A 27,945-nucleotide genomic window follows, 5' to 3' on the forward strand; every position below is an offset into this window, starting at 1 on the left:
TTTGTATTTTGTTTTGTGTTTATGTTTATTTTGTTTTTGTATATCGATTTTGTTTACTTTTTTACTATTTTCATACATTTTTCGTTTCGTTTTCGCTTTATTATTTATGGACCCACTCTGTAGAGCCAAATTACTCAAAATTAAATCAATATATAAATGTCTAAATATTTAATTAAGTCATTATGTACATCATTTAATAATTAAATGCATATAAATAAATAGATAAATGTAATACTAAGAAAATAAACAAAGGACAAAATGACTTAAATTAACTAATACAAATATTTCTTTACATTAAATTTAGTCCTTAATTTATTTTTGTATTACAGTTGCCTTAAATAATTTCTTTCTGTATTTTTAATTTTATATTTTATTCTTTCATTTGTTTTTATTTCAAATGTATTTATTTTTTAATTAATAAATTGTAATTTAAATAATTAAAACAGAATTATTTAAACATATATGTATTGATTTCATTTTGAGTAATTTGGCTCCCCATCATTATGCAGTATTTCTATTTTAATTGTATTTTCTATTTTAGTTTGTGTGTGTTTTTTAGTTAGTATGTATTGCTTTATATTGTATTTTATTCAATTATTTAGTGTTTGTTTTATCATTTCACTTTACTGCTTCATTATTACATTCAAATAATCATTCATTTCTTTTATTAAAAAAAGGAACTCCATCATGACCTTTACGTCTCAGTGACGTATTGCTCACGTGACCGCCGCTGCCGCTGGAGTTGCGATGATGGCGGCCAGTAATTATTATGGATTCACACATGCCGCTGCAGCAGCCGCCGGCCCGCAATACAGGTACAACACAAACAAACACACACAACAAAAAACACGTGTGTGTCATGACAGCGTGTGTTATATACAGAGACGTGATTGTCTGTGTCATGTTAATAAAGGCCAGAGGTCTGTGTTGATATTCGAAAAATCGTAAACTCTTGTTTATTTATTGATGTTTGTGGTGTGTTTGCATGACATGCGTCGGTAAAGTGGTTTGTAGTCAGGATGCATGCAGCAGTGAATGCGTCAGGGTTTTATTTGTGAATATAAATAATCTGACTGAAATTAGTTCCGCTTCAGCAGCCAGATTTGACAAATGGACAAACTGTACGAACTGTGTTCTTAAAATAAAGTATTGAGATGTATATTTGCAATTAACTGCCTCAAAATCATGCAAATGTACTGACATGAGCGACATGTTATCATGTTTTTTTGTGTGTTTTATTGTGTTAGTAAGCTGTTTTTTTTGTTGTAATTATGGCTTTAATAAAAAAAACTGCAATTTGATTGATATTCATTGGAATGCACAATAAAAAACATGATTTTTGAACATTTTAAAAACGGAGTTATGTCATTTTGTAACCAAACTCTTCATATAGTAAAATTGAATTGGACACATCTTATTTGATGTCGTAATTTCCCATTTTTTAATGCATTTTTGTATATGCGTGTAAAATAATTTAAGCACTGTATGTACTGATCTTATTCAAAATACTGTATGTATGAAATCGCAGCACACAGCCGCCCCCTGCATATTCCCACCCAACCACAGGCAGCTACAGCATTCAGCCCGCCCCCGGAGTGGTGCACGCTGTCACCGCCTCGTACCCTGCAGCCACCGCCCAACCCGTTCGGCCGCCATCAACTGCCCCCTATCCCACTTACCAGCCCCATCCTCCCCCGAACTACGGCTACCGGCAACCCGAGCCGTCCCCACAGCCGACGACCGCCCCACAAACCTACCAGGTTATAACAGAACCGGTATGTATGAACGTGTCTTTGATCTTTATATTCATGATTTCACAGGAATTGTCAGTGTGACTTGAAACAATGTAAAGTAACTTTACAAAAGACGGCGGCAAAAGTTACAGATTGAAGATTTTCATGACTTGTTTCCATATATGATAAGGAGAATTACACTTATGGGCGACCTCCGCCAGTCAGCACTTACGAGAACAAGCAGTATTTTCAAACAAGCGTCGCACCCGCGCAGCGAACTGCAACAGAGGCTTACTTCCAGACGGGTGTGTATGGATTTCTGTTTAAAGCATCTGTCGTCAAAGTTTCAGGCAAAACAGTTTTGGTTCAACCAAGAACGTCTTTGCAATTTCAGGGCTTAAAAGTGTCTACAGCCCCGCCAGCACGGCGTACAGCCAACCCACCGTTCAGAGACAGGTCGCCACTCTAAAACCCCCACCTGCTCCCAGCTCGGTGTCTTCAAGCTACACGATCTACCCGACGTCAACCAGCGTGCAACAAACTCCAACCCCCATATCCACTTACACCCCCAGTTCTTCCTTCAACTCCACAGTTGCTACGTCTTACTCCGGTACGAGCGCATCCGCCGCATTCAGCTTCTAAAAATACCTTCCAGTGATCCTGGTCCAACGGTTTCGCATTTTTTTTGTCCCGTCAGGTCTAAGCTATTCCAGCTATGAGTCTACCGGTTACACGTCCACTCCATCATACTTCCAGCCGGCGCAGCTGGCACCCCCACAGCCCCAGCCGCCACCCCCACTGCAACAACCGCAACAGCCTCCACAGCAGCAGGTGCAACCGCAATCCAAACAGCTCACCAACTCCTCCTGGAGCCACACCGGGGGCTCTGTCACCTCTGTTAACTCATACAAGAAGCCGGCGTTCCACCAAAACAAGATCCAGAAACCCAAAGGTCCACCCAAGCAACCGCAGCTGCACTACTGCGACATCTGCAAGATAAGCTGCGCTGGTCCACAGGTGAGCACTTATGCGACTCAAAACGTTTGGCCGATATTTCTCAGCTTCACCTCACGTTGTCTTTACGGTGTTTCCCGCAGACGTATCGAGAACATCTGGAAGGACAGAAGCACAAGAAGAAGGAGGCGGCTCAGAAGAGCGGCAGTCAGGTGACTAACGGACCTCGTGGAGTCCAGACGCAACTGCGCTGTGAACTGTGCGACGTCTCGTGCACCGGTGCCGATGCTTACGCCGCACACATAAGAGGATCGAAACACCAGAAGGTTCATTTGCCAACATAGATTTTCTGTGATCTGTTGCTTGTGTTTAAATGCATGCCAAGCGTTTCTTTTGTTTTGTCCTCAGGTGGTGAAGTTGCACACCAAGCTTGGCAAACCTATTCCATCAACGGAGCCTGTTCTCGTGAGCTCTGCCCCTGTTGCCGTGACGATGACTACTGGCAAAATGTCATCAGCCCCGGCGAAGACTTCCACCTCTAGTGCTGTGATGCAGAAGATGCCAGCGACGCCGCTTTCCAAACATTCGGGCACTCCTGCGAAAAAACCCACGGCTGCTAAAGTCACCTTCATCGGTGAGACACCGTAAATTATTTTGTGTAAAGTGTTCGCTCAGTCAAGTTTGCGACTTGAGGCCCACTTGTAGTTTTTCAACCTTTTTTAGGTGTTGCTTCACTGATTTAAAGGAATACGAATTATTTTTAAATATGTTAAAATTACAATTTCTATTTTTGCCATTTTACCTTCATGATGAGCTAACAGGTGTCGCAATCTGTCCACACACTGACCATAGATATTCATGACACATGGCTTGACATTAAGCATTGTCATGTGGTTGTCCTTCAGACAAGTAAATTTGTCATTTACTTTATAAAAATTACTACTATAAAAAAATATAAAAAACAATGTTTGTTGCTCTATTTATAAAATGTAAAAAAAAAACAGTTTAAAAACTATATGATTGTTTTACTTTATAAAGTAATTTAATAAATATTTTTTTGAAGTAAAATAATTATATTTTTTTCTTCAATAAAAAAACAATTTGTGATTAAAATTTGACAAATCATGATGATTTTTATTCACATTTAAGTGCAAATATTTCATTAGAAAACCATCTTTGTTCGTTTTGTTCATAATATTTGATTTGAGAAACCTTTCCTTTAGATTTAGATTTTTTTAGATTTAGATTCAATTTATTGTCATTGCACATGTACAAGTACAAGGCAACGAAATGTGACCTCTGCATTTAACCCATCCAGAGAGTAGTGAACACACGTACCCCCGGAGCAGTAATATGTTTTATATGTATATTATATTATATTATATTATAGCAGTAATATGTTTTTGTCTCTCTGAGAAAATGTCAAATAATTTCCCTCAAATGAAACCGTTCATTTCCATGAGGATGTGAATCAGCGTTTGCTAATCGCTGCTGAAATTGTGTAAATGTTTCTTTCTCTCCAGGCAGTAAAACATACGCACCAGTCCCAGTAAAGTCAGAGTTGAAGCCCCCGGCGGTCAAGACGGACCCTCTGAGTGATGATGATGATGATGATGATGATGATGATGCTGACGGACCAGAAGCACAAGGAGACATTCAGCCTGTGGGACACGACTACATAGAAGAGGTGAGACGTTCAGTCACTCGAGCCCGGAGGGGAGATTCGGTATCTCAAATCGTAAAAAGCACGTAAAAGAAAATTACAAACACATTTTTAAAACGAATGCATTTATATGTATTTTTCGTTCAGGTTCGAAATGACGACGGGAAAGTGATTCGCTTCCACTGTAAACTGTGTGAATGTAGTTTTAACGATCCGAACGCTAAAGACATGCACCTGAAGGGCCGAAGACATCGCCTACAGTATAAGGTATGACATCATCGTCATCATCATGTGACTCAATACACAGTTGAGTTAATTTGACATTTATTGGGTTTCCTAAATATTTGTAATGTAATTTATCTTTGTAAATATTGCTTTTCAAGATGTATTAAACACATAGAACTGGACAAAACCAGTTACCTTGATTTGTTTCTAAATACTTTACAGAAAAAAGTGAACCCGGACCTCCCAGTGGAGATCAAACCCAGTAACCGGGCAAGGAAACTTCTGGAAGGCAAACTGAGGAAACAGAAGCAGAAGTCTGTGCTCAGGAGACAACAGGAGGACGAGCAGCGCTGGCACATGGAGATGAGGTCAACGATCATTCGCTGACTAAATTGTCAGTTTTCTATGTTTGAAGGACGCTGTTGGTGTGGCGGTTCACTGTGTTTCTGTGTGTCCTACAGGAGATACGAGCAGGACCTGTACTGGAGAAGATTAGAGGAGGAACAAATCTACTGGGTGGAGCAGAGACACAGGATGGCCCCGCCTCCTCTCATGGGCCGGCCCAGCATGCCCGTGCCTCCCCTGCTGGTAAGGTAGAGGTGGATGATACCATGATAATATCTTGTTCATGGTATGAATTCATCTTTTCTCATTTCTCTTCAAGTCTGTACGGCGACCCGACTCTCCCGATGACCGGCACATCATGGCCAAACACTCGGCTATCTACCCTGTGGAGGAGGAGCTTCAGGCCGTTCAGCGAATCGTCTCGCATTCTGAACGCGCTCTCAAACTGGTCTCCGATTCGCTGCTGGAGACGGATGGGTCTGCGGTAGACGACAAAGACAAGCAGTGAGTATTTTTTGTGTTATCAGCTAACTATTAAATCTAAACTCTTGCCGGACGTTTGTTTTTTTGTGCGTGTTTGTCGCGCAGGGCTGAATCTCAGGCTCGTGTTCTGAAAGGAGTGATGCGCGTGGGAATCCTGGCCAAAGGTCTCCTGCTGCGCGGCGATCGCAACGTTCAGCTCATTCTGCTGGCGGATAAGAAACCCGCCGTCTCTCTGTTGAAAGCCGTCGCCGAACAGCTTCCCAAACAGCTAGCGGTGAGATTTATGACAAACCGTGTAGATAAAAAGCGCATGTAAGATTTGTCTGTAATGGCCGTGAGATTTTATCTAGGAAGTTTCGGAGGCATCTATCCTCCGTCTATAGTCGCGAAGTGGATTTTGGGTAACGTGACCGTGACGCTTACTGACGGCAAATAAATGTGTCCCAATTTGTGTGCCGTAGTTCTGTCCTGATCTTTAGTTTCACTGCCTGGTTACGACACCTGTAACCTACAGAGAGAGACTGGGCCATGCTTTTCAGTTATATGGACCCCATTTATAGATCATAATATATATCGTAACACACACCTACCCAGAATTCCCATGCATTGTTCCCCAGTTAAGTGTTGGTTGTAGTTCACTTTTAATGGGATTTTAAGGGACAGTTTTACGCCCAGCCCCTTGTATGTAGCCCACCGTCTCCTCTGTAGTAACGCACAGTGTCCTTTTAACCGGCAGACCTTTTCTGAAGATCAGTATGAGGTGCAGGTTCAGCCCGAGGAGGCCAACATCCTGATATTTTCAAGCAAGGAACCAAAAATGCAGGTGACCGTGTCGCTTACGTCGGCGGCGATGCGAGAAGACCCCGACCCCGACATGGAGAAAGGTTAGAGAACCCCTGCTTTCCGTCCGCAGCACCGTATGTGTTCCCTTGTCTACAAAAAACTAAGTACGGCTCTAATCTGAGCAGAAACATGATTGAATCAAATGAATTGGCCATTCTGTTTTATACCCCGTCGTCCATTTTTGCTTTAGCCCATTATGTGCCCTTCACATTGTCTTTTAAAAGCATTTCAAAGGAATCAAAAACAGGATCTCTGACCTTTCTTTACCACTGTGTAATGTGTAATGAACCACTGAACTGTTATTGTCATTCTGATGGGTGGTTGAATGTAAATATGTCATTCGCTTTTATAGTTGTGTTCATGCAATGGAAGTCAATGGGGTTGTTTGGCTATCAACATTCTCCGAAATATCTTCTTTTGTGTTCTGAAGAGGAGAGAAAGTCATACAGGTTTGAAATGACACAAGGGTTTCAATAAGGGAGTTTGCTGCAAAATGTAGATGCCACTCGCTTAGAAATCCAAACCCTGTGAATTTCCTGGTGTGAACGCTACTTTACACCTACAATTCAAGCTGTTCATTTTTTTCTGCAAGAATGCAGCTGTCATTCCCGCAAATAACTGAATTGAATTCTGTTCTGTATTCCGATGCGGAGTGACACCTGTTTTTATCTGCAGTGTGAATGTGGCCAAACTTGGTTTTGATGTCTGAACACAAAGTTTTTGAGAACTGACAATTCTAAGCTTGGGTTTCTGTGAAAGGCGGTTGTGGTTTTGCACTTCAACAATAAGTCCTGTTTCTTTCGAATTGTCTTTCGCACATCCTAAAATAGCTCAGTCACATGTCTCAATCTGTTTGGGTATGTTGGTGATACGACCCCCATGTATCAACAGACCCCAGCAGTTCTTACAAATGTAATATTTTCCATTACCTTTTCTGCATAACTTGGTCAAATATTACCACATTTTTAGGAGCATGGATGTGTGGAAAGCCCCTCGTGACACTTTTCTAAGTGTTGTCACTTTGTTTTGTGTAGGATATTACTACTAAGTGATGTCCTCAGTTATTTTCTCTTGATTTCTGAAGTCTTCCTTGTATGTTCTTGCAGTTCCACAGAAAAATCCTCCTGATGTTCTCAATAGGATGAAGTGCCTTGAGTATTTAGCGTCTTTGCGTCATGCTAAATGGTTTCAGGTAAAAAGGCCTTTGAAATTTGAAAGTTTTAAAGGGGTCATATGACACGGCTAAAATGAATATTATAGTTTGTTTTAGATGTAATGTAATGTGTAAACACGATTTAAGGTTCAAAAACGCTGTATTTTCCACATACCGTTCATGTTTGTATCTCCTCTTTGCCCCGCCTCTCTGAAACGCGCAGTTTTTACAAAGCTCATGGCTCTGAAAAGCGAGGTGTGCTATGATTGGCCAGTTTACCAGTGCGTTGTTATTGGTCGAATACTGCAAGCGTGTGACCGAAATATAACGCCTCTTACCATATTTGTAACATCAGGTTCCAACGCGATTGTACTGACAGGTACGCCCACCTTACTTGCGTATACATTTTGGCGGTCTTAGTCAAATCAGACCACCAACTGACGTAGATTTGTGGGGGTGTGGTTACACGAGGCGTTTCAGGCAGATCTAGGTGAGCATTCGCTTTTACATAGAATGACTCTTTTGTTCCGACACTTTAATTTTTGCAATTTTATGTGTCTAATACATGCATGAACAACTTATAACACACCAAAGACACAGAAAAACACGTGTTCGCGCCATATGACCCCTTTAATCTTGCGAGCGGCATTTGAATGACACTACAAGCTAATAACTAAACGTTAAAGACATGTATCGACTTCTTGTAAAGTGATACTTCAGGCCTGAAACTTTAACGTTAAATTATGTTTTAGGCTTTAAGGCCAGTTCACACAATAACAATAATGCTAACTATAACGTTATAATTTTTTATTAATTTTAGAAACAAGCAGAGTTTACACCACAAACTATAATGATACAGATGTAGAAAAACAATATTGTTTCGCATTTCAGAGCGATATTTTTCTTGCTGATGAACGATAAGAAATTTTCAGCCAATCAAAATCTATCAAATGCTAATCTAACATTATCGTACTTTGGTGTGGACACTAACATAGTTACTGTTATAGCTACTGGCCATTCAAATCAACCAAACTCTTATTATTGATTTAAGTTTTTGTATCTTTTTCTACGTTTTAAATGTTTATTTAACATTTTTGTAACATATTTTTTGCGTTTTAAGTATTGAGTACTAACAGGTTTGATCCACAGGCTCGTGCAAATGGTCTACAGTCCTGCGTGATTGTCATCCGGGTTCTGCGAGACCTGTGCCAGCGTGTACCTACCTGGAGCAAGATGCCAGACTGGGTCAGTCATACGTCATAGTACCATGATACACACAATTGTCCTAAGTGGTGATGTTGACTGAGTAGTTTACTTTTTTGAAGGCCTTGGAGCTGTTGGTGGAGAAAGCCATCAGCAGTGCGTCTGGCCCCCTCAGTCCAGGAGAAGCTCTACGGAGAGTTCTCGAATGCATCTCTAGTGGGATTCTTCTGTCAGGTAGGACGAAATAGTCATTTCTAAAATATGATAAGCTTTAAGTTTTTTATTGTATTAATGTTTCATTGGATGCAAATATGTTTAAACCTGGTGGTGCGATCCAATTAAACAAGACGTCAAATGGACTTTACCAGGTGTAAATGTGGCATAAAGGTTAAAAAATGATCTGACTAACAAAGGCAACCCTCAGATGGTCCAGGTCTTCTTGACCCGTGTGAGAAAGGTCAAACAGATGCTTTGGGGAGCATGTCAAGACAAACCAGAGAAGATGTGACCACTAGTGCACAGGTACTGGAAGGTTATGACTATAAACTGCAATTTTTAACTTTTAAAATTTTTAATAGAAATAAACAATTCTAAACAAAAAAAAGTAATTTATTGAGTTTATAATAATATATTGTAGCTGGGTGGAATGGTTTTGCAGGTAGTGTCAGTTTGCCATCATTTGACAACCCACGTCAAGATTAGTCTGTCAAGTATACTGCAATTGTATGTTTTAAACAGAGATGGCGATAGAGAGGCAAAAGTTACAAATTGCAGCTTTAACGAATGTCCTGCTACAGAGTATTATTCACTTATTTGTACCCATTTTTTGAACTTAAAAAAAGATAAGATTTTGAAAACAGGTCTCTGCCTTTCCAGCAAGCGCTGCGACTGCTGGCTTTCCGTCAGATCCACAATGTTCTCGGCATGAGCTCTTTACTGGCCTCCAAACCTGGATCACGAAACCGCAAGAGACTGCGAGACGGCAGCGATGTCGGCGAGGGCGAAGGCGACGAGAAGAAAGATAAAAGAGACGATTCTCACAACCTGTGAGGTTGCGGTCACGTAATCTCTAATAACAGAATTTATTACGTCTTTTAATATGTATAAATATCACTCAAAGAGGAAGACTGGGAGGAAAATACAAGACTTGACAGTTCCGTTTTTTTGAACGTTTTAAAATCAGTGTTAAAATGCACTTGTTCCCCTTTGGATGATGTAATACATGCTATATTACATCAGAGCCGAAAATAGACTGAAGCGCTGCTGAATCCAGACGCATTCCAGTTCAGAGCGACGGGTTAGGAATAAACGTTGCTACTGACCAGCGACTGACCAGCATCTAATATAAAACACTTACTTTTGCTCTGTTAGGCACTTTCATATATTAATAGCACTTAAGTAATTAAAAGCTTTAACAACATAGGCCAGTCTTATTATTTTTGTTTACAAAAAGCCATCAAGATAATAAAAATACACGTGTGGAAAACTCATCGAAGGATTTTACACACCTACTTATTCTTTACTATTGTTATAAAATGTGAAGAGAAACTATAAACTAATGAAGATGGAGGTGTGGCCATTATCGAACTTGTCAAACAAAACCCTTAGATTTCATCTTTAAAGATCTACATTACAAATCTATAGCCTCCAACATCTAGTATTGAATGTCGCATCAATTTCAGTTCTATTTTTATTTAAAAATGTTAACTAAAGTTTTAGATTAAAAGATTAGATCACAGATAAATGTATTAAAGTGTGTACAAATATAAATATAAAAGTATATTTAACTTTATGTACCACACATACACTACCAGTAGCCTCAAAAGTATTTGGACACCAAAGTCAGACTTAAAAAAGGCTTTGCAATATATAACAAAATATCAAAACAAATATAATTTGTTTTTTAAAATAGCACAAGCATATTAAAACCCAGCATCAGTTGTTGTTTTAGCAATGTGAATTTTTTTTTCACTTGCTTTGATATTTCGTTATCTAAAGGCTGAAGTATAGTTCCCTTTTTACGCGTACGCGAGGGACAACGTACAGTGCGCGTGATGCAAATTTCGTCATCAGAATAATACGTGCGTACGTGCACCGCCGGAATTTTGTCGCACATGCGCTTTCCATTTCTTGCAGTAATTAGTTTAACCACCAGGTGGCAACAGTGTCCTGGGAGCATCGATTCTAGGTAGTAGAAGAAAACCTGACCCCTGTAGGCCCGGAGAGGTATTGCAATATGTCGCAATGCGCAAATGTCAATACCCGTGTGTACTTGTACGAGTCGAAAGCACTATACTTTGCAAGGCTGTGTGTTTGAGTGTATGCCTACGCTCGCGTACTCGTTAAAAAGAAGTATGCCACAGGCATAAAGCTAACAAATATATAGATTTTTAAACATGGCTAAGTTGTCCAAACACTTTATGGAGCAAGTACAATAAAGACTATAATATTATATCTTTACGATAATGGTTTTAAGTGAGAATGTAGACTAATGAATCTTCACTAATATGCTGTCAGAACAACACAAAATGGTTCGACTTTGTGTGCTTCATCGTTCACCTTACACTGGATTTGTGTTTAAATATCGGATCTATATCTGATCACGCAGCAAAAATCGATGACAGTGCACAGAAATTTATATAAAATAGTTTATGCGTCATAGTTGGTTGTTTTAATTTGATTAGTCGGATGGCGAATAATCTGTCATTTCACATTAACATGCTGGTGTTTCGACAGGGTAATGATTTACTGTTTTAGAGTTGTAGAATAAAGTCTGTGGTTCTTCACACGTGCCTGAGGTAAAGTCGAGCGATTTCAAGTACTTGAAGTGTGAAACGAGCAGGTGAATTTCTGGTTCTTCGTATTGCAATATAATATAATGTAATACCTCTCTATTCTTACCTTTTTATATAAACGGGAAACTCTTGAGAAAGACGCACAGTGTCGCACGGTCGAGATGTTAGTTTAGCTGTTAGCAATTTAATTGAATTGATTCACGTCGCTTGAATGCGTTGTTTTTAAACATGTACTGCGAACGTTTTCCTGGCGTTTTTGAAATGTTTCCGCTGAGTGCTTGTTATTGTTTGTAGGACTATGAATAACGGTGTGATCTTTCATTTGAATATGTGTCTAGTGCTGCTTAACTAAATAAAGACATAAAAACACTGAATATCTGCTTCACGTCTGTTTTGACTGCTTGTGTCCTGATGTATCTTTGCCTCATATGTACAACTTTTGGTAATAAATTGTGGTGGGCTGGATTTAAAAAAACTGGCAAACCAATTTAAAGAGGAAGTAAACGCATGTCTTAAAAGACTCATGAGGGTCACACCTCACACAAAGAGAGTCATCGGCAAAACCAACATTCCCTCTACGTCTGGTAAGTGAAATTTAAAAAGTTATAAGTTATGGTAAGTTATAAAATTATGAATATGATTATGGTTGAAGATTTAAGTCTTCTTGAGTTTTAGACAGAGGTGTTGCTGGGTTTAGAAAAGTGCACGTTAGTACAACATAGGGCTTGCTGTTTATGGACTTTTATGAGTGTGTTTTTTTTATCTGTTTTATAGTGCTTAAAACTACAATGTCATTAAAAATAGTTTTGCGGATTTCTATGAAAAATGGCCATTTTAGGTCTTGTTATAAAGGGATGGTTCGCCAAAAAATAAAAATTCTGTCATTGTTTATTCTCCCTCAAGTGGTTATAAACCTGTATTTGAGTATTTCATCAGTAAAACACAAAAGAAGATATTTTGAGAAATGTCTCAGTGGTTTTGTGTTTAAACAATGGAAGGCAATAGAGTTCAGTTTTGTTTGGTTATTAACATTCTTCATGTTTGGAATGACCTGATAATGATTCATCGCTAAAAGTATTTTTATTTTTGGGTGAACTCTCCCTTTAAATGTAATATGACACATTTTATTTTACACAACTCTCATTGACCATACTGTTGTTAAGTGGTTTTAGACGTCACCCGCCCTCGTTTATACTCTGCATTGCATTTTATAATGTCTTACAATCGTACATCAATCATACACAGGTTTCTAAAGAACCTTCTGAGGTGCTCATGCTTCAATATTTCAAGACATGGCAATGGTAAGTGAACCATCTTACATTAACATCTATTTAAAACTTGGCAAACCTCACATCTGTCGTTTATCTCATTGTAGAAGACGTGGGCGGCGGGTACGCATTGCGTTGCCAAAAAGGACCACTGTAAACCTAAAGCGGACCAAATAGCGTATCGCAAAGGTGACGTCCTCACAATCCTGGAGCCAGGAGTGGTAAAATAAACACATTGTCCCCCCCCCTTAAATATTACGCAAAATAAAGTCACACTCGTTTGAGTAACCGACATTTATTTTTGTTTAGAAAAACGGGGCGTGCAAAGTGAGGCACAACACGAGCGGAGAAGAAGGCCTGGTGTCCGCATCCAACCTGCGAGAGAGAGAGGCCGTCCGTATAGATCCCAATCTCAGCCTCATGCCGTACGTCAACAAACACCCTTCATTTATCTTTCACAATCTACTTTAATACTCTGAAGAAGTGAAGAGGAATAGACTCTTGTTGTTACATAAGAGATGGTCAGGATGTGGTTGGATTAATAGTTAGCAGGGCCGGACTTCTATCAAAACTTTGTAAGAGCGAGGCTGTTGAAGGTCTGATATTTGCGGTGTTGATAATGGTAAGTCAACACTCTGTTACTGGTAGAGCAAATTTCGCATCAGTGTTGCTAAAAGTCATTACGTGGCGAGTGTGAGAGAATGTGGAATTATGGGTAACTGGTCTGGAAAGGCCCCATAATTCCATTAAAAACAAATCTAAAGATTTTAATGTTTTAAGAGAAGTGCGCACTTTCAATTTTGAGGCAGGAGTTTGGGAAAGACCCGTGGCTATTTCAACATGAGAGCAAATCTCTGCCCTTATAAAAGAATAGAAACAAAAACTGTTATCATTTATTCCCCCTCATGTCATTTAAAACTTGTCCATGATTCTTCCCAGCTAGCACAGTTACGCCTGCAAGATGTCTGCTAAAGATCAGATAAACGTCTTCGAAAGAGCAGTTTTACATACACTGAATTATAAACATCTTACAGACGTCTTCTAGATCTCTATATGACATCTGACAGCAGACGTCTCGGAGATGTATCAAAACATCAAAAATAAATCTCGCAGATATAAATGCATACAAATGCATGTTTTCCAGATGTATGTTTGCTATCAGGGTTTCTTCTGTGGTACACAAAAGAAGATATTTTGAGAAATGTCTCAGTGGTTTTGTGTTCATACAGTGGAAGTCAACAAGGGTCAGTGTTGTTTGATTATCAAGGATCTTCAAAATATCTTCTTTTGTGTTCTACAGAAGAAAAAAAGCCATAGAAAATTGGAATGACATGAGGATAAATAAATAAGGAAATAATTTTCATTTTGGGATTAACTAATGCTTTATTGGAGAATTATTATTGATAGATCTCACGTTATTTGCCCAAGTGGTGTTTAACACAATATGTCTTTAACGTCTCCCAACCTTCTCTGATGACTCTTCAGCTGGTTTCATGGAAAGATATCAGGCCCGCAGGCTGCCAGCAAACTTAGGCCCATGGAAGACGGCCTATTCCTGGTTCGCGAGTCCATTCGGCACCCCGGCGATTTCGTGCTCTGCCTCTGCTTCAGACAGAACGTGTTTCACTATCGTGTCATCTTTCGAGACAACAAGCTGACCATCGACCATAAAGAGTTCTTCTACAACCTCATCGACATGATCGAGGTGCGTCAAACCACTCTGGCTATTTTAACCTTCGCTTCTTCATTTATCTTAGTTTTCCAGTGACGCATACGTCCTGTGGTTTGTAAGAGGGAAATAACAGTTCGTCCGCTCTGTTATTTTTGTTTTGTGTCGAACGACAAACTTTTTAAAGACAGATTCTTGAGTTTCAAAGAGGAAATTTATACATATTTAGGTTTCCTGTCTGCGTGGCAGTGATGTGTGCACGTGAATAATAATGTTTTAAAACAAGTTTTCCTCCGTGTAGTTTCATAGCAAAAACAAAGGCGCCCTCGCTACAGTTCTGCTTAAGCCGAAAAAGAAGGATGGTGCAAAGTCTGCCGAGACGAAACTGTTGAAATGTAAGTGTTGTCCACCGTCAAATGATCCAACAAAATAAATAAATTATTAAACTAATCACAAAAAATATCTTGAATTCACAGCGGGCTGGTTACTTGACCTCTCAAAGTTGACTTTAGGACAGGCCATAGGTGAAGGGGAGTTTGGAGGTACAGTATGTTTTTAATTCTCTTTATTTGTCATTAGAAACGATTTCTAGTTGGTGTTGAGTCAGGTTACTAAGAGTGTGGATATTTCAGCTGTGTTTGAGGGCGAGTACGGAGGGCAGAGGGTCGCCATCAAGAACATCAAATGTGATGTAACCGCTCAAGCTTTCCTCGAAGAGACATCGGTCATGACGTGAGCATTTCCTGTCCGTTGAATAGATTACATGATGATAAAATCAGTCATGTCCTGTTTGATGTCTGTAATGTTGTAAACAGAATTATATTTATTTTATCTAATATCACTACAAATATGAGCCTCCATGATAATCCTCATTGTTTGCTGCATACTGGAAAGCCTGGTTTGGAAATCCTGCTTTGTTCTAAAACCTAGATCTGTATGTTGTCTACATAGTCACCAGTCTTTTAAGGCAGCGTGATACCTGATAACCCATATTTAAAGCAGGTAGCTGACAGTATTGTGTTAAGTAGGTACATCATAAAAACTGTAAAATAAAGTCATATAGTTAAAATATACAGGCGAAATTAGTTTCGAAACTCAATTAGTTTCAGGAGAGTTCGATGTTAGCACGATGCTAAGCTATTAGCGCAATACTCAAATTCGCATAAAATGCAGCACGTCAACATTTGGCATTCTCTGGAAAGGATCCTTAAAGTAATAAAAAAGAGGATTTATTTTCATTTTAGTCGATTCCCTTAAAATACTGCCTACATAGACAGCTCAGTAGATTTTGGAACAGGGCCGTAATCTCTCTTGTGCTTTACAGAAACCTCTGTCATAAGAATCTCGTGCAGTTATTAGGAGTGATTCTCCACAACGGACTCTACATCATAACAGAATTAATGACAAAGGTACAGCCGCAGTTCAATGTTATGCTTGAAGAACAATGATGTTCAAACGCTGGTTTTGGTCAAACGGCCACTTTTGTTTGTGCGTCATAGGGAAATTTGGTGAATTTTCTGCGCTCACGAGGGCGTTTGGCTGTCAGCGCGACTCAGCTGTTGCGGTTTGCGCTGTAAGAATTTACAAATACACATTCAACGTTCAACATATACTGTACACTGCCCGTCCAAAAAATATGGTCTGGGGTCGCTGCAGTTGGTCAAGTCTAGGTTCAACAATGTTATGTGCCCAAAGAATGAGGTCCGTTGACTACCTGAAAATACTGAATGACCAGGTTATAAGCGTATCGATGCAACAGCGAATGCGTGCCGTAATCAAAGCTAAAGGCGGTCCAACTGAATATTAGAGTGTGTGACTTTTTTTGGACGGGCGGTGTGTAATTTAGATTATAATAAAAATTTTGCATTTTAGAGTAGACAGTAGACATAAGAAAAACTGTGTAGAAATAAGGGAAAAGAAATGCCAGATTATTGAAAATGAGAAAAATGAGAAAATGTGTTAAAGTCGATATTAGCAGAACTAACTGCAAAAAGTAATTGTTTGTGTCATTGTAATTGTAAAGTAATAGTTTATGTAATCGGCCTTTTATGTTTTTAGCACTATGGTGGAATCTGTTATGGACGTAATTGGGATTTACCCATAATTCCACGGGCTTCTCGAGAATCTTGCTGTTTGCATAACATTTAAAATCTAAAAAAGATTGTATTTTACAGATGTGTTGTTCACGTGTTTCTGTGTGGTTTTGTCAGAGATGTGTGTGAAGGTATGGAACATCTAGAGTCGAAGAAGCTTCTGCACAGAGATCTCGCCGCCCGCAACATTCTGGTGTCCGAAGACTCGGTCGCCAAAGTCAGTGACTTCGGTCTGGCGGTGGCAAAGGTCAGTTCAACGACGCCTGACAACTTAAAGTTACCGGTGAAGTGGACGGCACCCGAAGCCTTAAAGACAAGGGTAAGAAGAACAGCACAGTTGATGTGAAACACTGTTTTTAGCATTAAACCTCATCGTGATTCATTCTTTCTCCTGTAGAAAATCACCACTCACTCAGATGTATGGAGTTATGGAGTACTTCTGTGGGAAATCTTCTCCTACGGGAGGCAGCCTTACCCAAAGATGGTGAGTTTTGATTTACTAGCTCAGAACATGTTTTTAGGTTTTTTGCTAACCTTGTGGTGCATTATTTTAAAGTTTTTACTCGATATTACTTTGATTCTTGATAGACGGTGAGTGAGGTGAGAGAATGTGTGGATCAGGGTTACCGCATGGAGTCGCCTGATGAATGTCCGCCCGACGTCTACACCATCATGACGTCCTGCTGGGAAACAGATCCCAAAAAGAGGCCGTCCTTTCACAAACTGAGAGACAAACTTGAGCAAGAGTTTGGGAGATACGAGGCGTGATGCAGTGTCGATTTCCAGACGTGTAAACGGTGACCATTCATCAGGTGCCTGAGTCAACATTGTGTAAAACTTTCTATTTATATTCACACATTTTATTTATTTATGTTTGAGATTTTTTTGTTTGTTAAAGAAATAACATATGAAATACTAAATAACCTAAAATAGCACAGTGATTCTCAGATGTCACTTGACTTAACCAAAGGCTGAAAAATGGCTGACTTCACTCAACAGTTTTGGCACAAATTAATCTGTAAAATTAAATTAAGTTTAACATGTTAACATGGATCAGTTGTTTGCCGTCATCCCGGAAAACCAAACCTACACAAGATTAACAAATACCACCCTGACTGCATGTATTGTGAATTCAGTATTTATGTAAAAACATGTATGTATTAATTCATGTCGGTGATTGATTTTAAAGATGATTTTGTTTACTTATAACGAAATACGGACAGAACAGAAGAATCAATTATTTAGGGAAAATTTCAAGGGATCAGGAATCTTAGGGATTAGCGCTCCGATAATATCTCGTTTTGTACTGTAATTGTACAGCGAAGCTTAATACTCGAGATTTGGATGTTGTCGCTGATATTAGGAAGGAATTGCACAGAAACAGAGATGAAAATGTCCTCTTTTCATCTGCTGTGGTGTTATAGGTCAAAGATCCAGCAAAGAAGTCACGAAATATCAAATCCAGAGGTTGTTTTCTATCATAAATCATCTTCGCCTGTTTTTTATTTGACTAGTGCTCGCTAATTTAGGTAAACAATTACTATTACTATCACTAATAATGCAGGTTATAGACTTTATATTGAATGAGGTAGAGAGCACAGTATGGTTGAAGTTTTGCTGAACTGCACAGAGCTAGCGACGCCTAGCAGTGATATCTCACGGGAAAAGTATTTATGTTGCTCAATCCAGATTAGCGGTCATCACCCGTGAGACCGTAGATTGAATCTCGCTCTCCTTCTATCGCCACGGTCTCCTGTAGATTTATTCTGTGGTTTAAGCCTCAGAGAGGATGATGTGTAATTATTTTCATAATTATGAAAGATTCACTTGAACAGTGTATTACATAAACCCTAACGTCTGAGATAAAGACGTTTTTAGCATGTTGCTATGTGGTTGCTAGGGAGCTCCAAATGATGTCGTCATGCTGTTATATGGAGTTAAAAAGAGGCCACACTGAGTATGAGCAATGGGAACTCTTACTTTCGTTTTATAATGAAAAGCATGATAAATGATAAATGCATGTAATGATTATTAAAGCAGAGTTTAAATGTGTGTATCGCTGTCTTTCTTTTGAATAGTGTTTCTAATCGCCAATAGTATGTGAACCGTCATCTTACTGCGTAAAAGTGAACATACTTCTAATTATTCTTTTATATGGGTGTTATTTGGGAAACGATCTTGATGAGTCAATAACACAAGACAAAGCTATGACCTCGACACTGGAGGAAAGAGTTCGTAGATGACGTTGACGTGATGAGAATTCTCCTCGAGCTCCTCCACTGCAAATCACAAAATCTAACTTTAAACTGGTGTGTTCAGTCTGGTTTTATCCTCGGGAAGCACGTGGTTCACTACAACTGGATTCATTTAGAGGTTTTCAGGCTGACAGTCCAGCACAGAGGGACATTGTCCGAAAGCAAACATTAATAAATTGATTTAATTTAATCCTATAAAAACTGCACGCCACATCAGAGACTCGGTGGCTCCCTCTACTGGTTGACCCTGGGGTAACAAAATGACAAGTAGATCTTTCAGTTTGAAGTGTGTGTAAGCATGTATTTTGTCTATGCATGCCTATCTCTCGCTGTCGTGGACTTTTTTCTAGTGACGTCAGTTTGAGGTGCCTGGAGCTGCTTGTGGAAAAAGGGGGCGGAGAGAAGCTGTTTGAATGACAGGTGAGATATAACCAGCCGATTAGGAGATGAAGTACGTCAGTGCCAGCAGAAGAATATCTTCTTTAGCCATGTTAAGAGTATCAGATTAAGTGTTAAGGAGGAAAGTTTAACCTTGTTCTCTCTATAGGCTGTGAAAAGAATAATCCGGACTGAACCAACCCCTCCATTGAAAAAAGAAATTAACTATGGTTTAGTTAACTAAGTGTAGCTCAACCTGTAGCTCATCGATTATACTCCGATCTAAAAATAATTTGTGAATTATTCATGCATCTACAAAAATGAGACTGCTTGTAGCTACACTGCTTTTAAGAGTCGAGAGGTTAAACAGATCATTTAACTGGATTAAATTCCACAGGTGTGCAGTTTTAAACCTTTCCCCCATGGGCGTCCCACTCATAACTGACAAAACGTGAAAGTGACGAGGTTCCGAATTGATCTAGACTTCAGCTTTCGACAAACATTTTTTCCAGATAATCTGATGTAAAGAGACCATATGGATGTTTGGTGTTTGGTGATTAGGCTGTGTGGGTGAATTGGCCCGGCTGGTGGGTGGGGGTTTTACGTGCTAATCTAGAGATTAAACTAAAGATGTCAGTAGAACGTAGGCTTGTGGAAGGGCAACATGCAGTGCAGGCTACGTCAGCCATTCGAAGATTCTGGTTTCGTATTCTAGCGACTTGACAAAACAGCTTTTAGGTTTATGTAAATTGATTGTGATGTCTTTCAGCAGTGCATTGTGGGATTGCCTCAGAAGCGCACCTAAACGGAGCATTTCTCACATAACCGTATAGGAAATGTCGCCCAGCACCTCGTTCGACCTCATCTTACCCATTGTCCTGTTTCTCCTCCTCCTGCAGTGAGCTGAAGCAGCTCCTCTACATTAGCTGCTTTCGGTCTAATAGGATCTGCCGGCTTTACATTGTCATCTGATAAATCTAATCCTCTCGATAACTGTGATGCACCTACTGAGCCAATTTGTACTCAATTACCGTAATGGGGAAACAAGCAAGAGGCTTCAGGAAATGATCAACAGGATGGAATAATTGCGCTGTCTCTCATCCAATACAGCATCAAATGCAGAGCTCAAACTGTCGTGAGATGACTTATACACAGGCTAGTTGTTACAGGAGGTGGTGGGTCTCAAGTAATGTTGCTTCAGGAGTCAGATTTACTGTAGACATTGAGTGGTGATGCAAGACACTTCCACAATCGTTAAGCATAGAATTTTGCTCTGGATATAAATATGACAAAGTTTGCTTTGGAATTATGAGGATGGGGTGGGTAGACGGGCATGATGTTTATTTTGACGGATGGATGGATAGAATCCGGCTTTCAATGTGTTTTGTCCAACAAACGCTAGATCAGTGGTTTTCAAAATGGGGGCCCCAAGATGGATCCAGGGGGCCACAGAATTTGTGGCATTTTGTGAAATAATGAAATTTATCATAGATTTTATGCAATCAAACATCAGCAAAATAAGCCTACCAGCCAAAAGAATTGATGTTCCAGCATTGCATAACTGAATATGTTTTAGGTTTAATTAAAATTCTAGATACGTTTTTATTTAGGGGGGGCATAAAGCGATGCACTTTACACAATGGGGCTTTACAATGAAAACGTTTGAGAACCACTGCGCTAGAGCAATTAGTACTTTCGGATGCCCAGTGAGTCAACAGAACGTGCACGCGAGAACCAACAGTCTAGCCTTTACGGTGAAGTGTCCAGCTTTCCAGGTATTTTCTATCAACGCTGTAAACTGTCCAACTCTTTCTTATTTGACTGGTCTGGCAACATTGAGATTTTTGGTCCTGGCTGGACTTCTGATGTCACCAAATTAGTTGTGACATTTTAATAACATCTTCAACAATTTATCTCCTGATGATACTTCATTTAGAATGTGTAAGTTGTAGCGGGTTGCTATCCTGTGTAAAACTTGTAGCAAATATCTTCAGGTGTATTTGAGGTCAGAGGAACCCAGTCTTTAGCCTTATTGAAGTTGTTGCTGATGTTTGGGTCGTGTACCTCTGTGACCCCGTCAGGGACTTAGACAGCTCCTGTGTACCAGGACGACATGCCAAAGACTTGTGTCTGTACACCAGAGAAGTCCTTTGTGGGTCAGCTGACCTTTCATGAACTTAATGTCCCAACTCTGCATTAGTACTAACGGTCATTTAGGGTCAGATCAACCCTTATTGTTTCTTTATTAGAACAGATTCTCTGGACTTCGTTTGTCATTAAAGTGTGGATGCCAACAAATACGTCCTTACTAATTTTACAAACTTGAGATGAAATGTGAAAAGTGTAAAGAAAAAAATCATCAAGTTTCATGGTTCAGTAGTGAAATAGTTTTTCTCTCGTTTCTCAACCCACAATGCAACACTACTAACAACTAGTTAAAAACAAATAAAGCCATAATATATTTAATACTATTGACAATTAAATTGTCAATAGATCAAATAAGTACAGTATATGATCATGTTTATGTCTTTTACTGTATGTGTGTATACAGTATGTAGCTTAAAAGTTTAACTCATCAAATGTTCTCATTTAATGGTCAGATTGCCTGAGGATAAAAACAGAATATTATATGGTAAAGTTTTCCAAAATATTGTATTATGTGGAAAGAATAAGAAATATTTAATTGTTCTTGTGTATGTAAACCAGTTAATAAATTTGTGTTAGCAAGCCAAAACAATGTTTAAATGGTAAAGTACTGTAAAATAATTTAAACATTTTTAGAATAACTTCTTTTAAAAGAGTTAACAAGTGTTTCAAAGTTAATTTTTATATACACGGATGAAAGTGCTTGTAGTTTAAAAAACAGCCATCAATGATCAACAAACAGGCTTCCAGTGACGGTTCTTTCGCTCAATAATGAAGAAGGCGTCCAAAAAATTCAGGTCATCCTTTTGTCTTTAAAACAATAGATCTGTGAAGGAAGAAGGAGAGAAGTCTTCATTAGTCGCGTCTCCTATGGGGTGAATTCAAGCTCTGTTTGGTGCAATTACTTGAGCAGAAACAGCATGTCAATCATTCTTAAGGGGGAAGAGTCCCAATTAATGAGCTCCTGTAATCCCATGCTGTTATTTCCCTTCTGCAAAGACAGAACGCAGAGCAGCGGAATCCATCCCAGAGAACTTCTGTGTGTGGATGTATGCATTAACAGGGTTGAAGTCAGAGGGATTGAGTTTTTTTGGTGGCTCTTTTTGGGGTACATCAGAGGACGACGTGCTCCACAACTGAACGTGATCCACTGCTGGAGAAACAGGTGGATGCAAGACCGATTGGAGACGGAGAAGGCTCAGAACATCTCGCTTTAGAGGTATGTACATATAAACTCTTAAATATTGTTAACACAGACTGCATTGTTAGACAAAGAATTAAATATCGTGTTTCTCTAAACTTAAGTTCTAAGGATATTGTATTTATTACAAATGAAATCATGTTGCTTTCCCAAATGTTGGCAAATGTTTATTTTTAGATTTGTAAAATAGGTAAACGTATAAAACAACATGAAAAATGATATGCATGGAAAACACAATTTTGTGCTTTATTATGTAGTGCAGCATCATACTGTGGTATTTGTTATATTAAAATGAGCTTGTTAACTAAATTTAGATCAATATTTCAAATTATACATTTAAGGTTGGTTGCAAACAATTACTAGATGTAAGAATGCATGTGTATTCAACATTAGGAAATACCTGTGAACTTGTTAAAAGAACAAATTTGGCCCAAATGCATGTATTGTTTTTATTGATTGTAGCCTCTCCTTAGTTTTGTCCAGTCTTGGGTTCCTCTATCAGACCAACTGCACCTCTGTTGGAAGGTCTATCCTGGCATTCCAATGCATTTGTCACTGGACACCATGAACATGGTGGACGATGCTTGTCTTTCGCCCAGTAACTTTCACGAGATGGTCAAAGCTGGAGGAGTGGTGGTGGGTACCCGCGTCCACAGCATTGATGTCATCCTGGGCTTCAACAGGGACCAGGACCCTTTGATCAACACTGTAGGCAACGTTGTGACACACAAAGTTGGAGGAGAGAATCTTGGAGATCCGGGTAAGCAGGACCAGCGGGTGCAACCTTACGGACATCTGCCGATACTTAGGAACAGCTCCGATCAGCCTGATTTTAATGGTAGGTCATTACTGGACAAACTGTCTGTTATTGTTCAATATCAGTAGCCTTAGATCATTGGGTCGCAATGCCAGAGTCATGGGTTAAATTTTCACTGTAAAATGCTGTGGAAAACACTGTCAAATGCTGTGCTACATAGGGAAAACATCTGACAAATGTATAAATGGTCTGACTTGCACGCACTATCAACAAGTTAATAATGTTTTTAGCATTTAATCAGCCTACATGATGAGAGATTCATGGTTAGTTAGAACTTTAATATTCATTAAAACCCAAGATCCCAGGTTACTAAAACACTGGAACTGACTCAAGTTCTTATGTCAAGCCCTCCTGTTGATTTTAATGTGCTAGTGGCAGCTTGCCAGGGTATTAGCATCCAGAGTCACCTTAAAAGACCTGAAGGAAGTCAGTTGCATCTTTTACGTAACTTAAACAACCAACAGCACAGTTGCCTACGTTCTGTTTGCAGGACAAGTGTGGTTTTCATGAATGCTATAGATTGTGAAAAGAGTTCTTCTGAAACTCTATACATGCCACAAAATCTTAATTTGTCCTTCATTCCAAACTTTCCTTCTGTACGTGATGTTTCTAGGGCAAGGTCAAGGTGACCCTATTGTCTTTACAGGGCCCGATCAAACCAGAAAGCCATTTGGCAAAGGGGCTCATCCCCAGTTCTCATCCCCTTGTGGAATTCCTGTAATCTTCTCCCGTCTCAAACAAGATTGCACAACTGCGCATGTCGACATAATCATTTTTCCATTCTGTGCCAATTTTTTCTATTGGGCTCATAATCCATTGTGCTTCTTAGTCCTGTGATGAGAAAACCTCTAGGATGACCCGGAGTCAATGTGTCTTTTACCATGACTCAGGACAAGATCCTTTTGAATGCTTTACTGTGTTATATTTGACAGGTGGCATGATGTTTTTCTAATCAGTGTTGACCTACACCATTGTGAGAGTTCCATCTGTGGTCAGTTAATGATGGCTTTGTTAACCCATAATATTTGTTAACAAAAACAAAATGTAATAAATGCATTCTGACTCAGTTGTGTATACATTATGTCTTAACCTGCTGTTTTGCTAGTAAGAAGTGGACTAGGGCCGTCGGTAGTCAAAGAGTTATATCTTCATTAGCAGCAACATTCAAAGTAAATCAGTTGATTGCAAGGACAGTCGCCACAGGAACCTCAGACCTGTGGATACATGTCCTGCTTGAAGGACACAATGATATCTGTCTTATCTGGGACGGAACCTGTAGTCTTTGTATTACCAGTCAACGACAACGTCTTAAATCCACAAATGTTTACTTTTGTTTATTAACAATTCAACTTTTGTCTTTCAACAGCACATTCAAGGCAGCCGTTTGAACAGCCTACTTATTTTCTCTGGGATTCAAACCTATGCCCTTAACATTGATAGCATTGTTTAGCTAAATCTGGTACTGCGCTTCTCAAGTTGCCCAAAGTAGAGTTTTCTTCCCAGAAATGTCGACCTTATGTTTAGGGCATTGAGTACAGCTGAACGAAGCCATTAGGTAGATTAGGGCCAGATCTGAGTGGAAGCTATCAGGGAATTATCAGTCTACATCTGTTTCTGCCTGGATTATGGGATGTAAAACCTTGAGTGAAAGCTGTAGATAGCATCCGTGACAACAGACCTACACATGGACAAAAGCATGATAGGTTTACCTATGAAATAATGTAAATATCATATCAGTAACTGCAGAATTGTATTGCAATGTGAATTTATTACTTGTATTATGTAGTAGTTAAGGATTAGATCTGGTAACAAGAAGATTGCTAGTTCAATACCAGCCAGAAGCAAGCTGTGAGCTATCAATACTGTTGACACCATTGTGAATTCTCAAATCTAAATTCAGTGATTGTGTATGAATTTTGGCTTTAGATGCTGATATGTTCTCCAACAAGTGTGAGAGTGATTTGAGTGACCTGCGGAAGTCCTGCGACAGTGACTGCAAATCTCCAGACTCTGCAGATGAAGAACAGCCTAAAAAGAAGCACAGACGCAATCGCACGACTTTCACCACTTACCAGCTGCATGAACTGGAGCGATCCTTCGAGAAGTCTCACTATCCCGACGTCTACAGCCGAGAGGAGCTGGCCATGAAAGTTAGCCTGCCAGAGGTCCGAGTGCAGGTGTGTTTCAACCTCTGCATTTTATAATCAGTTTCCAATCTCTGGAAACAAACTGGTTCTTATTGCTTACGTGCCTGCTATTTCACAATGTGTGCATTTGTCCAGGTTTGGTTCCAGAACCGCAGAGCCAAATGGAGGCGACAGGAGAAAATGGATGCCAGCACCATGAAGCTCCACGACTCACCCATGCTCTCCTTCAACCGCCCGCCCATGCACCCCAACGCTGGGCCCATGAACAACTCGCTGCCCCTTGACCCTTGGCTGACCTCCCCGTTGTCCAGTGCCACTCCAGTGCACAACATTACAGGATTCATGGGTCCCACACAAGGATTGCAGTCAGGGGAACCTTACCACAGTTTCCTGAGCACAGCCCAAACGATGTCTCAGAGCATGCAGCCTATGCCCCCCCCACCGTACCAATGCCCCCCTCCCTTCACTGACAAATATCCATTGGAGGACATTGAACAACGCAGTTCCAGCATCGCTGCTTTGAGGATGAAAGCTAAGGAACACATCCACTCCATGGACAAGCCCTGGCAACCAATGTGCTGAGACGATAGAGCGTTCTTTGAAGGCCTTCAAGTTTCTTGGTGATGATGCTGAATGACTAAATGATGCTGAAGGCTAATGAAGAGTGACTGAGCATGTAAGAGATGGTTTTCTTGTACCAGTGAGAACGTTTGAATCAAGAAACGTGGGCACTAAATGAGTCACGTGCCACAATTATTTATTTTTCAACTGGATGTCAATCTTGTGTCTGAAGCAATGAAAAGGCACAAAGATTGAAAGTATCATGCTAATTCTGTCTGATTATAGTTTTGATTGTAAACACACTTGGTTTCAGTTCATTGTCTAATTGCATAAGTGGCAATTAATGACACAATTAAATCAATCTCTGATCTAAGAGTGGCTGAAATATGAATTTACACCTTCTTGGGATGATCTGGATTAGATGTTTTTGGTTGTGAATATCCTGAGCCATAAATATGGACAGCAGGAAATTTTCTTACACAAACCCTTGTTTTAATCGAAAAGACTTGTGTAAGGAAAGCAGGAGAAGAACACAGGTGATGGTCTGGGAAAAGAGGTCTTGTATGACCTGCCTGTAAACCATCTCCTGTAGGTGCAGAACAGAGCCGGAGTTACCCTACCATGACTCCTTCAAAGTTTGGAACAACTCATCCAAGTACAGTCACAATTTTACACAGGTAGTGGTCAAATAAATTGCTTTACCAGCTGTTTTACACCCCAGAAACAAACAAACGGGATTGGCCGGTTATTTTTGCAAAAGGAAACTCACTCAGTTCAAGTTGCCAGACTTTTTGTAGCCAATTATGAATGATACATATTGTGTTTAACTAATACTGAGTATTTTGGGAAAGAGTATGAAATGTTGTAGTATGATTGAACTGAACGATTTATACTGTAAGTTTACTCAAGGTGTTTAAGTACGTAAAGATATATACAATTATATACAGAGTTTTTTCACAGCTCTATTACAGGGTCACGTGGCCCAAAATTAGTTTACAAACTGAATCTGTGATATTTAGATGACTTGCAATGTTGAAAAGCCAAAGTTAGTAAGCAATATGACAATCAAGGGTACATTTTAATGTCTGTATATGTTTGTGCAACGTTATTTTGTCAAAAACTATGAATGTGGTTCTTTTTGTTTGTATTGTGTCTTAGACGTTTATACAGTAATGTTTGACTCAAACTGGTGTCCACTATTGTTCTTTGAATAAACAAATCTAGTTAAATAGAAATTGCTTCCTGTTGACTCATCCTTCCTTGGAAAGGTTGTTTAGACGTTTATCACATGTTTAGCTGACGTGCAGACAGAGCTATAGGACAGACAGTGGATTTCATTCCCTCTTTATCTTCTGACCGGTGGCGCCGAGCCAGCCCGTTAGGAAGATGAGGTTCCAGTCAATCAGCCTGGCCCGGGAGGGGGTATCGGCCCTGTGGTCCACAGTTTCCCTAATTGCCTCCTGATGCTCCTGTTGAGGCACATGTTAATGGTGAATGGTGCTCGGCTGTATTCATGATGTGTGAGCAATGCTCTCAGACAGATGGAGGACCACAAGGGCCATATGGACCCCAAAAAAACATGTGCCAGGAAAAAAGCAAGAGGGTCTAAATATGACTCTTTCCTCTTGTACGCTATTTACATTCACCTGGACTTCTGCTCGTAGCTGCATTCGAAAAACGTTTTAGCGAAAAGGAAAATTTCTGTTGATCATGTAGTAGTTGGCGTTCATACCAGCGTTACAGACACGAGTTCCAGTTTTCTGTTGTAAATCTGTTCTTTATATTATGAGAACGTTGAAAACTAAAAAGTTAGGAAGTATTAGCGATTGCGCAGGCAGGAACATAGGGCGGGAATTCTGCTCATCAAAGTTAATGATGGAGAAAATCCCCCAATTAGGGTTTTTTCCTGCAGGCCAGGATGAGTTCATGGCAGGGATTAATGCCCATGCCGAACCCAGACAGCCACTGACCGCTGCACATCTTGGCACCCGGGCTGTGGGTAGGCATGCGTTCA

General features: G+C 39.8%; 3 protein-coding genes across 3 annotated transcripts; all 3 read left to right on the forward strand.

The window, feature by feature from the left end:
* The first annotated feature begins 703 nt into the window (after nt 1–703).
* Nucleotides 704–11,782, forward strand: zfr2 (zinc finger RNA binding protein 2). Its single transcript, XM_057324979.1, has 19 exons — nt 704–815; nt 1,529–1,775; nt 1,924–2,038; nt 2,128–2,343; nt 2,431–2,750; nt 2,831–3,013; nt 3,096–3,321; nt 4,211–4,374; nt 4,498–4,617; nt 4,798–4,943; nt 5,037–5,163; nt 5,240–5,424; nt 5,509–5,677; nt 6,140–6,287; nt 7,353–7,438; nt 8,549–8,644; nt 8,725–8,836; nt 9,027–9,124; nt 9,479–11,782. The coding sequence occupies exons 1-19, from the start codon at nt 748–750 to the stop codon at nt 9,650–9,652; spliced, it is 3,000 nt and encodes a 999-aa protein (XP_057180962.1). The 5' UTR covers nt 704–747; the 3' UTR covers nt 9,653–11,782.
* Nucleotides 11,783–11,926: 144 nt separating this feature from the next.
* On the forward strand, nt 11,927–19,355 carry matk (megakaryocyte-associated tyrosine kinase). The gene is made up of 13 exons (XM_057325000.1): nt 11,927–11,981; nt 12,643–12,698; nt 12,773–12,886; nt 12,975–13,090; nt 14,151–14,370; nt 14,636–14,729; nt 14,811–14,876; nt 14,967–15,066; nt 15,659–15,743; nt 15,834–15,907; nt 16,545–16,746; nt 16,825–16,911; nt 17,016–19,355. The coding sequence occupies exons 2-13, from the start codon at nt 12,690–12,692 to the stop codon at nt 17,193–17,195; spliced, it is 1,347 nt and encodes a 448-aa protein (XP_057180983.1). The 5' UTR covers nt 11,927–11,981; nt 12,643–12,689; the 3' UTR covers nt 17,196–19,355.
* Nucleotides 19,356–19,388: 33 nt separating this feature from the next.
* rx1 (retinal homeobox gene 1) lies at nt 19,389–27,160 on the forward strand. Its single transcript, XM_057325006.1, has 4 exons — nt 19,389–22,424; nt 22,890–23,244; nt 25,150–25,400; nt 25,506–27,160. Exons 2-4 carry the CDS (start codon nt 22,950–22,952, stop codon nt 25,950–25,952), a joined length of 993 nt encoding a protein of 330 aa, XP_057180989.1. The 5' UTR covers nt 19,389–22,424; nt 22,890–22,949; the 3' UTR covers nt 25,953–27,160.
* The last annotated feature ends 785 nt before the right edge of the window (nt 27,161–27,945 follow it).

This window comes from Triplophysa rosa, linkage group LG25, assembly GCF_024868665.1.
Source record: "Triplophysa rosa linkage group LG25, Trosa_1v2, whole genome shotgun sequence".
Lineage (NCBI taxonomy): Eukaryota > Metazoa > Chordata > Actinopteri > Cypriniformes > Nemacheilidae > Triplophysa > Triplophysa rosa.

What these genes read in the sequence shown, in the direction of transcription:
- zfr2 (XM_057324979.1), top strand. Translation starts at nt 748, where the DNA reads ATGATGGCGGCCAGTAATTATTATGGATTCACACATGCCGCTGCAGCA. An exon ending in GAGGATCGAAACACCAGAAG is followed by an intron (nt 3,014 to 3,095) that starts GTTCATTTGCCA and finishes TTTTGTCCTCAG; the next exon opens with GTGGTGAAGTTGCACACCAA. An exon ending in CGACCCCGACATGGAGAAAG is followed by an intron (nt 6,288 to 7,352) that starts GTTAGAGAACCC and finishes ATGTTCTTGCAG; the next exon opens with TTCCACAGAAAAATCCTCCT.
- matk (XM_057325000.1), top strand. An exon ending in GAAGAGACATCGGTCATGAC is followed by an intron (nt 15,067 to 15,658) that starts GTGAGCATTTCC and finishes TGTGCTTTACAG; the next exon opens with AAACCTCTGTCATAAGAATC. An exon ending in TAACAGAATTAATGACAAAG is followed by an intron (nt 15,744 to 15,833) that starts GTACAGCCGCAG and finishes TGTGCGTCATAG; the next exon opens with GGAAATTTGGTGAATTTTCT.
- rx1 (XM_057325006.1), top strand. Translation starts at nt 22,950, where the DNA reads ATGCATTTGTCACTGGACACCATGAACATGGTGGACGATGCTTGTCTT. An exon ending in CGATCAGCCTGATTTTAATG is followed by an intron (nt 23,245 to 25,149) that starts GTAGGTCATTAC and finishes TTTTGGCTTTAG; the next exon opens with ATGCTGATATGTTCTCCAAC. An exon ending in TGCCAGAGGTCCGAGTGCAG is followed by an intron (nt 25,401 to 25,505) that starts GTGTGTTTCAAC and finishes GCATTTGTCCAG; the next exon opens with GTTTGGTTCCAGAACCGCAG.